Source organism: Clytia hemisphaerica, unplaced genomic scaffold (genome assembly GCF_902728285.1).
Source record: "Clytia hemisphaerica strain Z4C2 unplaced genomic scaffold, Clytia hemisphaerica genome assembly, whole genome shotgun sequence".
Lineage (NCBI taxonomy): Eukaryota > Metazoa > Cnidaria > Hydrozoa > Leptothecata > Clytiidae > Clytia > Clytia hemisphaerica.
In genome coordinates this window covers 1,584,192-1,596,342 of record NW_027103638.1, presented here as the reverse complement: position 1 = coordinate 1,596,342, position 12,151 = coordinate 1,584,192, and the positions used below count along the sequence as shown (strand labels likewise).

At 34.5% G+C, this 12,151-nt stretch overlaps 1 protein-coding gene across 1 annotated transcript; it reads left to right on the top strand.

Moving 5' to 3' along the window:
* Positions 1-1,653: 1,653 nt before the first annotated feature.
* Positions 1,654-11,895, top strand: LOC136802797 (uncharacterized). Its single transcript, XM_067059559.1, has 5 exons — positions 1,654-2,872; positions 7,887-8,088; positions 8,762-8,989; positions 9,838-10,022; positions 10,338-11,895. The coding sequence occupies exons 1-5, from the start codon at positions 1,766-1,768 to the stop codon at positions 10,812-10,814; spliced, it is 2,199 nt and encodes a 732-aa protein (XP_066915660.1). The 5' UTR covers positions 1,654-1,765; the 3' UTR covers positions 10,815-11,895.
* The last annotated feature ends 256 nt before the right edge of the window (positions 11,896-12,151 follow it).

Genomic DNA, 12,151 nt, shown 5'->3' with positions numbered 1-12,151 from the left:
GGGTAGAAAATTTTAAATATTCTCAGAAGAGACTCTCCAGTGGTGTATATCATGAAAACGCCTATCAACTCTTAACGACGCGGTCGGCTTTTGCGAGGTTTGGTAATGAATTTAAATGTTAATGACGTAAGAATTCTTTGTCTTTGAGAATGTCAATGCAATGACTTCAGACCTTTTGATGTCACTTTTCCTGATGAGCTCACAAACAGTTTTCTCACGCTTTAAAGGTTGATAGCATTGTACAGTGTTCTTATAAGCCGCGCAACCTAAATTTTTGCATCATACATACTCCATTCGATCTTTACGGGAGCTTAAATTTTCTTCAAAGGACGGTACGATTCGAATTCAACAGAGGTTCGAATAAAGACGTGTTGATTGTAATTGAATGAAAAATTATCAGAAAAATTGCTTACATCTAATTTCTTATGGTTGTGAATTTTAGTATAATTGTCGATAAATTTTGCATGCCACCTCAAATTCTCGGTTTCGTGGAAGGATATTGCAAGTAGGGATTTACACAAAGGTTTTCCTGAATTAAAAGGAAAGAGAAAATACAGTCAACTCTCTCTAATTCGAACTTCTATTATTCGAACCTTTCTATAATTCGAACAAGTATATTGGTCTCCTCAGCTGGAAATTGCTTTAAATTACTCTCTGCAATTCGAATTATTCTCTAATTCGAAGAAAATTTTTTGGTCCCATGAAGATTGAATTAGAGAGATATTTCTTTAAGGCTTTTTCTGGTATTTTTTGCTTTCATTTTCAGGGAAGCTCCAAACAAAATCGTTATAAAAACATACCTGCGACAAAAGGCACGCACAAGCTAGAAAATTGATCCCCTTTTAACAGGCTACAACTATTTAATTCAAATCTTTCTGTAATCCCCTAGATCGAAAAGTCTCTTCATAATTCAAAATGGTTCTCTAATTCGATCAAATCTCTCGATTCCTTGAAACTTGAAGATCGAAATTAAAGAGAGTTATCTGAAATTTTTCCATTTGATGAGTAGTTTCAACAGGAATTTGTCATAGTTTGTGGTGGTCGAAAAAATCAACTCAAAATTATTTTTCCAACGAGGTATTACTTTTTATCATATTTTCTTGTCTCCTTCGAGAGCATGAAAATGAAAATGTTTGAAAATGTGCGAACAGACAATTTCTTTGGAACGGAGCTAAAGGGGCGTTGTCATGTGAAAGTTACTAGGTAACATAAAATCAACAATGTAAAAAAAGTATGCTTATATAAAACGGGAACATTATCTTGTGGACAACAAAAATCGTATCTAGAAAATATATAGCAGTTCAATGGGTTTGTGGTTCTCTCTAGCAATGACATGTAGCAAATGAACAATTTTTTGTCCGAAGGTCAGAGACATGACAAGAAGTGTTTATTACTGGAGAGAGAAATCGAGAAAAAAATCTCAAATTCACTGGCATATTGGGATAAGATTTCGAAAGAAACGTTAAATCATTACATACAATATTTATAGGGGTCTTGAAATTAAAAAGAATTATTGTCAACTTTTAATTGGATTTGATATTCGACGCTGGGTCCTATTTCTCAACGTTCAAGATATCATAATCTCTTATTAATTTCATTTTTCTTTTCCCTAAAACCTCGTACTTTTATATTTTCTCTTGTTATGTTTAGAAGTATATTCATGGCCCTAATACTGTGGAAAATAATGAACAAAATTCATTAAGAGAACAAAGATAGAGAAGAAAAAGTAAAGAGAAAATCTCCCCGCGCGGAATCAACAAAGAGTATGGAGCCGAGAAAAGAAACCGGGTACGAAGTTGCAGAACGTATAGCCAATCAAAGAAAGAGAACAGATAAAAACAAAAGCCCGTCCAAAACATTGAATGATAAATATGCGTTACGTCACAATGAGAGTCAATTCAATAATGATAATAATGGAAAGAGCAGGTCATCAAGACAAACACAACAACCATTAAACATCGAGACAAATAATGAAACAGGACGGTTCGAGTTACTCCATCCAGAACAACAACAAAATACTAAAAGCAGTAATAACACAAGCCACAAGAAACAACGAAGGGTCAGTAGCACGTTATCTCCAATACGCAAAATCATTACAAAGAAAATGAGTATGGCTTTCTCGAGATCAAATAGTGGTATGGTTAGAGCAGATATATCCGGCTTTCAGCAGCAAGAAGAAGAGAAAACTGCCGTCCGTAAAGATTTAAGATGGCATGCTACTTTCTTATTCCTTTTAGCCGTATCGGCCACCGCTATCGTATTATTGGATACGCAAATCAAGATTCTATGGACGCGTGAACGTGATTTTTTGGATACGCTTGATAGGAATACAACAGATACAGAACAGAGAAAAATCATTGAAAACGGGCTCGATAAACTGGATTTGTACAGGAAACTGGGTATCGCGTTAAAATCTTTATTAACTGTTAGCTCCATTTTGAGCTGCGTTTCACTACTATATTACTATCGGAACTTGTTTCGGTTGAAGAAAATCCGGCATTTCTTTCCTCGGAAAATGTCTTTTATGAGATGTACGCCGTTAGTGAAAAAATATCTAATCGAATGTGTGATTTGTTTATTTCACGTACCGCCGTTCCTGGACTTGTACGTTTACATACCAAATGAAGTACAGGTTTTTGTGATCCTTCGATTATACTTGTTGGGAAGATATTTAAAAGAGAAACATGACCTAATGAACAGCCAATCAACGCGCTTTTTAGCGTCCGTTACAAAAACAGAATTGACAAGTATGTTCTTGTTCAAGACGTTTTTCATGCAATACCCATTTCAATTGATCTTGCTTGCCTATGTTATTTTGTTGTTTATTGGTGGTTACGGTGTTTGGTTGATCGAGAACAGATATACATATCAGGTAGGCGAAGTTTTACTTTTTTTACTTAATAGTCTTTAAAACCAAAATCGAATCTTTCCGGCCGGAGCGTAATGAAATTCTAAACTTTCCGGACCGCAAAATCATCAAGTTCGAAGTTTTGCTTTATAGAATTTTCGTGCAGAAAGAAAATTACAAGTAGCAAACTTTCTGAAATATTTCATTCAACCGATAAGGGAATAAAAACAACAAACATATTTTTTTAAGCAATTCGTAAAACAAAACATAGAAGCTCGACCATTATTCAATGATATTGGTGAATTAATAGAATAGTGAAAATCCGAACACAATTATTTATTCCAATCATAATTTGAGGTTTTCAAAAAAAAAGATCGCTATCAACAGTGCAATTATATTGGTGGTTTTATAAAATTTGTCTGATTTTTACTATACTAACCATAAAGATTTTCTTCAATGGAATCTAACATCATTATTTTAAAGACTTTTATTGAGAAGAAACCCCATAAGATTCATTTCAACTTCTTAATTATCGATCAAAAGGGAATTTGGTACAGAGCCAAAAAGGGGACGGACCATGAAATGATCCGCTCATGAAAGTAAATGGTCAGTTTATGGCCAACAGAGAGGAATTTCTAGAGCGCTATTCTACATATCAAATATCAAAGGCAATTGTTAGTAACCTATACACCTTTTCGCGCGGTCAGGCGCGTGCCACTTTATTACTTATAATCGACAAAGTAAGGCCCCTTGAACACAATTTAACTTAGCTTCATACTCTTATTAACCTTAAAAACATTATTTTTTAAATCAATCATCGAGTTTACAATGCGTTGGTATTAAAAAAAATGTGCTAATCTGCATGGTTTTGTACTATGCTGAAGGCGTTAAAACTAGTGACGATATTTTTATTAGGAATTACACTCATGACCTTTCAACCGCTTTTAAGGATAAATCTTTTAGCACTCGGTGAGTTTCTTGCCTTTCCTCTATTTCCCTGGACATACCCTTTATAACAAAGTTGAAAACACAGTAGATCGATAGATTTCTCAAAATTTCCGTCAAAAAAAATTTTTTTTACGATATAAATTGAATCACTCGCAGCGCCATTCAGTATAACTAATCGGCTTACTACTCTGTAAGATATTAATGTCACATGAAAAATGTCATCTTTTTTTTTATTTTCAAAATAGAGAAAAAAGACTACCACAAACTCCCCTTAATTCCCGTGCCATAAATATATTTTTGTTAAAAAATATGGTCAGATTTTGGTCATGCTAACTATGAAGACAATTTAAAGACTCAAATGCTCAAATAAAGGGACTTCTTAAAGGGCTAATGTCCTAAACTTTTTTTGTTTTCTGTCTGCAACAAAACTTCGAGTTGAGTTTCCTTTTCCTAGCTACTAAGCGGAGAAAAAAATTATAAAGTTCCGACAAAAACCGATTTAACTTGGTCATACTGGGCTACAACTGTTTTTCTATTTCAAGTTACATACTTTTTTCATTCTCGCTGCAGACACCACGCAGTTTCTACAGCTTAATAAGATATCACTTCTTAACCGCCATCATGGAACCATAAAATATTTTATTACTGTTACTCTATAATCCAGGAAAAAGTGTTCGTTTAAAAAACTGTGCTAACACTCTTTTCAAAGAGGCCTGCGTCAAGGTCTCATCTTAGACGTGAAGAAACGTTTTATTTTTCCATAGATTTCAGCTAAATTCAGCGATGGAGAAAACATGAGCTAAATGATAAGCTATACTTCTTCAATAGATTTTCTCTGTAGAAAAAAATGACACAAAACAAAACACAATTTTCGCACAGCGGTACAGGACATACTAGAACTCGTTTCCGGTGGCCCCATAGACTCAACAGTTGTATCTTGTATATCAAATTTATAACTAAGATATCTGCCAAAGGATACATTTTTTGCACCGCCTAACTTCACAGCTTTTTAGAAAATGCTCAAGCAGTGATTTTCACGGGAGCTTAAAACTTGAAAAAATACTTCTGCAAGCGTAAGATTTTTGAAAGCAGTATCTACTTTTGTAAAAAGTGATTCTCTATATATGTAATTAGTGGAAGATCTCCAGTAGGCGGGCATCTTATCCTATTATTAGAAAACAACCATCTGCTCGATGACAAACTCATGCTACAGAGAGAAGTGTGGCCGAATGTAAATTAGTGATTTTTCATCAGATTCGATTAAATTGATATAGATTGTTGATAGCATAGCCATTAAATGAAATTAGCTTGACGTCAATTCCTTAAAAAAATTTTATCTTCCGAGCATGTAACGGTTGAAATTTTGAACGGAAAATCATTTCTAGTGCATAAGATAAGTTTATCATCTATTTCGATCGATTAAAAACTATAATCTGAACATATATAGACAAAAATGCTTCTGATACACAAAGTAAACTGCAGGATTTGCATCAAACTCATAAGCTGTTAAATTGATATTACGAGGTTGTTTCAAATCTGATAAACTAACTGTCCAAAAAACAAGCAGGTTACTATAGGTGAAAAGGTTCATGGGAGACTCGAACAAAATTATTTCAAAAAATCATAGCTCCTCCCAAAAAGTATTAGCTCAAAGATATGTTACTTGGTCGATGAAACAGTACTTGAAAGTCTCTACAAAAATCCGGTTGCGCTTACGGTGGTAAATGCGTTTTCGGCTGTTCCCGTACTAAAAAGATTTTTTTCATTTCAAAAATGGCACAAGAAAGATTCGAATTATAGGGAGTAATTTAAACCACTTTTTAGCTGAGGGGACCAATATTTTAGTTTGGGTTACTGAAAGATTCGAATTAGAGAGTGTTTGACTGTATCTAGGTACATATCAATATGACGGATGTAGAAAGTCGAGTAAGACTTTAACAAGATAAGGATTAAGAACATAAATCAAATTGATCTATCGAAGTATGTTGATTAAGTAGTAGTATTATCCTGTCTGTCTTGTGGATAGGTTGCAAAGACGATCAAGCTAAGCTTTAGTTTTTGAGTCGAGTAGTGTGCCACTTGCAGAATATAGATTTTACGGTAGCAAACGGTATATTGCATTGCGCTGAAATGTTACGGTTTGGGATTTCTTCACCATTATCAATACAGTATTATCGAATGTAGGACTTTCTTTAAAGACGCCAAAACCTTTTCTTTGAAGTTAAAGAAACTTGAATTTATTGCTCGTTCGGGCATCTCGAGTAAACAATTCATGTATTTTTTGCTGCTGAGAGTTTTTGTAACCGCGCGCGATGGCCCTAGCGTTGTCTCCTTGAAAATTGAATTGTTAACCCTTACAGTAAAGGAATTCAGACCAACTTTCTTCAAAGCATACATTTCCTTGCACGTGTCTGTTGAGAGCGGATATTATTGCAAAAGATTTAAATCCGGATGTTCTTAAGATAATTGGATCGAGAGATTAGAGAGTGACAATTCAAAAAGGGCGTATTTTAAGAAATTGCCTAATTCAAAAAATAACAATACTTAAAGACTCTTACCTTCTTAATTATATGTATATACAATTCGACGTGTCGATTTAAGCCAATATAGCTGAGTCTCCTTGTTTTCTCCGCCCACAAAAGCATAAGGCACTTTACAATCTGTCTTTGTTTTCCAGACGTGACCCGAAATCTAAAAATAAAACCACATGACTTTTTACAAAATACAACAAATAAGGGTGGTCATATTATTACAAACCATCTTTCTTGTCGCTTTCAATTTTTTTATCAACTTATTCGAGATTTAAAAAGCCGAAAAAATACCTTAACCCGTGTTAACAGTTAAAGCAAATCCTTTTAACGGGAACCTCTGTAATCCACTCTGACGTCTGAGTCTTCAGCCAACTCTATAAACCCATCTTTCTGTTTGCTTTCAATCATATTTTCAATCGATTCGAGATTTGAAAAGTCTTAACCCATGTTACCTGTTATTTTCTAAGTAAATCCTTCCACCAGGCCGAGCCCTGTAATCTATTCTGAGTTGGCCAGCAAACTGTAAAAATCCTCAAACCTCTATGTGAAAGTTATATTGAAGTAGTAAAGTTTCGAACTTGGAATTGGCAATTTATTAGTTCCTAGGTTTAAGTTTGAATTGGAACGATACTAGAGAATGGTGAAAAAATGTATAGATGAAGTAAGGCAAAAGCAAAACACATCTCAAGTGGTCATTTTCTTAACTTGTTTAAGCAAATCTCAATTGTTGATAGCCCTTATCAAACAGATCATTCAGAGGTTTTGTCTCCAAATTTTATGGAAACAAACTCTTCAAATCTCAAGAGGCTGTAGAGTGTGTAATTCAAAAAGATAGATCCAAAAAGTTTCAAAAACACTTAAGCAAGCTATCAACTGATCAAACCTGCCTTATCACACAAATTCTCAAATGATGATGTCACAATCATGAAAATGTGACCTGAATATAGAGCTTCAAAATATGATGCGTTATGATGAGATATAGTTCACGTTATGATATGCGAGACCAACTTAATTTATTGATGTTCTACCCGGCCAACACTGATTGAGACAAAGAAGCTTTTATAAATAATTTCCGAAAATCTATTTTTAGTTTGGTTAAAGATACACCATTCAACGCAAAAAAAATTTTCAACATGTTTTTTCTTCGCCGTAAATAAGGTCTGCAATGTTGAAATACTCTTCTTCGCGAAAAGTCTTCATTTTCTTCTTCGTCAAATTTTTTCATTGAAATTTTTAAGTAATTGTTGGTTACATCAGGTAGATCTATATTTTGCACACGGCAAATATGAAAAATTCACTATGGTCAGAGCTCTTAAGAAACAATCTTTGAAAAAATAATTGGGGAGACTAATTGGGGGCACTCCGCACTAAGACATGGATAATAAAATAAATTTATCATGTTCATTGAAAGATATTTCTAAATCGTGTTGAATATTATCCTATGCTATTTGATAGCTGATAGTGACTACTTAACATTTTCTCTTAGATCTATCCCTTAAAAAGTTGGGTTGTGTCAGCAAATAAAATAAATTACTTTCACTTTCGTTTTCTGTCTAAAGGACACAGTATGGATGTTGATTATAACCATGACGACCGTGGGTTTCGGAGATTTGACACCCAAAACAACCGTGGGTAGATTTTGCGTTGGTATTACTGCAATCGTGGGGATCTTTTTGATGGCCCTGTTCATCTCTTTGGTGAATGAAGCTCTTATGTTGCAAAGAAGAGAGAAAAGAATATTAGCTTACGTTGAAAACCAAGGTAAAGACTGTGAAGAGAAGAGGTTAAGTATCTGATCCGTAAAAATCTAATAATCAACATGTCCTTTACTAGTATACAGTCAAGTACTATTAAGGGCGTATTGATAATTAGATTTGACGGACCTTTTACGATCGAAAAAAAGACGCAGTCTTGACTCCCGCAGTTTACAAAATAAGAGCGGACACTACTGGGATAAGGAGAAAAAGGTGCATTAATTATCCACCTTCGTTTTAATGGAGAGAAAGCAAACAAGTCCGCTGTTTTAATTGCGTCTGATATTTCCGTTGTTTGAGAAATTAAACTTCCGTTAAATCGTTTTTCCAGTTTTCTAAACAAAAAGGCTTTTAAGTTGCCCTACAAAAAGCAGTACAATTAAGTCAGTATTTTGAAAATTATGATAAATCACTACTTGGGTCTGATGTAATAAGGTTTAGGCTTTGTCAATTTTCTTGCATAATAAGTCATGTAGGCATGTCATATTGTGACGGGAATCTGACATTGATTTATCAGATCACATTTAAAATGTCTAGCGCTCACAAAATACGAAAGGTCCTCGTACTTTTTGTCTTGAGTTAAAACTCTGAGACCACTCGAGCCTCAAAATGTTGCCAAAAAAGTGAGCGTCACTTTTTGCTTGTGATAAATCACAATACCTATCATTTCAAATTTACAGATTTAACAAGACATCGAAAGATAACCGCTTTGAATGCAATTGGGTTATGGTACAAATATTACGCACACCGAAACAAACATATCCGGCGTTCGGGAGAGTCCGCATCTTTCATCGGAGGCTTCCGAAACGACCGGACCACCCATCAAGATTTGATGAACAAAATCAAAGGAAAATTATTGGAGACCGATATGTTTCATGCGGTAAATGAATGGAGGAAAATCAAAAACGGTGAGCAATTTAGATCGGACGGTTATACTTGAGATAAGCGAGGCCATCACTTAGACTGCACAATATATTGGTGAGCAACATTTGACAATATAGTTTGCGGCCCGTAATGTATGAAGTAAACAACAGGTGCTTTTAAAAAATTTTAAAAAGAATTTTCTTTCTGTAAACAAACCCCCTATATTGCTGGAATATGTATTGCCCGATAATATACTGTGTAGTGTATGTAGCCCTTTAGGCAATGAGTGAATACCCTCGCTGGCAATTACATGTCTACTACCCTTTAACAGGCTTGCATTATGCCTAGCATTCTATTGTTCTTGAATAATTGAGCTATTTTTGAAAAAACTGAGCCTGCATATGCTTATAAATGTAATGCTTACATAAAAAAACATGCAGTTCATAACGTTACGGACAGGGCTCAACGCAAGAGTCGTAGGTTGATCATAACTTCCAATAGTTCGAATCTCTCTGAAATTCGAACTAAGAAGTTGGGCCCCTGATTTACCTAATTCGTTTTGGCCTATAGAAGATCGGATTACTACAATCGACCGTAGCATGAAGGTAGAGCATCCAGCTACGGTGCACAAGGTTGTGGGTTCGATCCCCAGCCGGATCATACCAAAGATTCCCAATGGTACTTGATTCCTCTCTGCTTGATGCTCAGCAACTAAAGAGACGAATCAAGTGTAAGTGGAGAAGTCCAAGGAAAGGAGTGGCACCCTATCCTAGCTGGGTAGACAGCTATACGAAAAGGGAGCCATTGGGTCGTCCTCGACTGCGGTCGCACACTTACTTACAAGGACCCAACTGTTTTTGAATTTACTTCATTTTTTATTTCTTCATTCTAGCTCGTGGAGGAAATTACTTCGCCCAAGAATTTATGATAGAAGACATGAAAAATATGATGACTGATTTGAGCAGCAAATTCAATGAACTGGATGACAAAATAGATAATGTGTCTGTCGATTTGAAGAATATTCAAGAACAGAATAAAAAGAAGAAGAGTGTCGAAAAGAAGGAGACCAAAGAAGAGGTAGAATAATTTATATTCTTTTTAATAAGAACAATTTAATAAAAACAAGATCAGGCTCAAAGTCAAAATCGCCGCAAAGTAAGAATAATTTAAGAACAATGCTAAACCTGGATTGACTGAAATTTTAAGCAGGGGTCATGTCTTAAATGCCTTTAATTATGCCTTAAATCAGCTGCTTAAATCTTATTCGATTATAAATTGGGTTCGTTCAGTTCGACTAATCGAACCATGACTTTTGTAATTCGAGTGTTCTAAACAAGTAATCGCTATGGTTCTTTGCCAACGAATAAATCCAATATACAATATCTTTTCCAGAAGGAACCGAAGACATCAATCACTACCAAAAGTCACGATGAAATCAAAGATTCACATATGCGTATTCAAAACAATGGTAATTGCCACTACACGTCCCCGAAAAATATCAACTTCTCAAACGTTACACGACCCCAATTAAATGGCGGTAGCCATAACAACAAAAATAACAATTATGGTGGACTCAAAATGGAGCAAATAGATCGTTATGTCACACGGAGTCGTAAAAACGTACAAGATTTCATACAAAAACATCAAAATGACGACTCACAAGTTATACGTAAAAATGAACTTATAGTAGCATTTAAATTACTGAAAAACCAAGCTCAGATCATGAACAATGCTTTAGATGATATTTATTACAAAACACGGCAGGATATTTGTGATTTGGAGAATTTGATAAGTAGTTTGTTGGTGTGTACGGATGGGGAACATGAGGACACTGTTGATTATGTACCGTCAAGGGAATTACCTGTTTGATGGTGCAGCCGAAGCTGGATTCACCAGAGTTGCAAAGATGGCAATCTGAAAGAACTTCATTGCTTCATTGATGATGATCAGGTTGTCAGCATTAACGGGCTTAATTGCCCACCAAGGTACACTTTGTGGTGTAATATTGGATTGATTCCATAGGCGAGTTCCCAGAATCCTTGTTGAATCTTGGTCAGTTTCTAAGTAGTAAAGGAAATGTTGAATAAATTATGAGACATTGTGTATGGATACATTTCAATATGACGGAAGCAAAATATGACTCGCAACCGGTCAAAATTATGAAAAGTTTGGGTGAAATTACGAACTATATTAGAAGAGCAATAGGTAAAGAGAATTAAATCGATTTTTTGGATTAGAAAATTTTCTCCATAGCGTATAAATAGGGCCTTTCAATGGCCAAAAAAAGGCGAATAATTTCAGTCAAAGATTTTCTAGACTTTTTTTGTAAATACATTTTGATAAAAAGTACATTATACTTTGATTCAAATTTGAGAATCAAATTTTGCATGAAAAATTAACGGTTGAGAACATAACCTGCACTTGCAGTATATGTTAAGACATCTTCCACAATTACCGATCTAATGCAAATAAAAGCAGTTTATAATACTGCAATTGCAGGATATCTTAATTCGATTGACAGGAAGTTTCGGGTGGTATCTAAATAAAAGGTTTCAAAATTAGTTTTATGAGTTTTTAACGAAGTAGAAAATAATTAACCATGCCTTAAAAACTGCAAATTTGATAACAGGGCTTCACGCATTATTTAAAAAAATCAAATTTTATATATTTTAGTATTATTCCGTAACATTCCCTTTGATTCATTATAATGTACCTTATTGGAACTAATATTCGCGGTTTTGCCATTTTATGGACGAATTTCTTTCATTTTCCTAGAGATTTTTCAAATTTGTCGATAAAATTGCAAAAAATTGTATTTCGCGAAAATTAGTTCCAATAAGGTATGTGTTTGTGCTAATTTTATCATTCTCAGAAAAAGACTATTTTTTGTACATAATATGACAAATTGATTTAATGAGCTTTACATTGAAAAATAAATAATTATTTAGTACTCATTGGCATTACCATTATCAAACAGTTGACTCTCTCTAATTCTATCTTCAAAGAACCAGAGGAAGATTCGAATTATAGAAAGTATTTTATACTAATTTCTAGCTGAGGGGACCAGCATGAATTATAGAAAAGATTCGAATAGTAGAGGTTCGAATTAGAGAGAGTTGGCTGTGCCGCTTACCCGGCAACTTTGATTAAGGGCTCTGACCATAGTGAATTTTTCATATTTGACATGTATGTAAAAGTTATAAATT

Bases quoted from the DNA above. Each gene is read 5' to 3' on its own strand.
- LOC136802797 (XM_067059559.1), top strand. From the start codon at position 1,766: ATGGAGCCGAGAAAAGAAACCGGGTACGAAGTTGCAGAACGTATAGCC. The intron at 2,873-7,886 runs GTAGGCGAAGTT...TTCTGTCTAAAG, and splicing joins AGAACAGATATACATATCAG to GACACAGTATGGATGTTGAT. The intron at 8,089-8,761 runs GTAAAGACTGTG...TCAAATTTACAG, and splicing joins AGCTTACGTTGAAAACCAAG to ATTTAACAAGACATCGAAAG.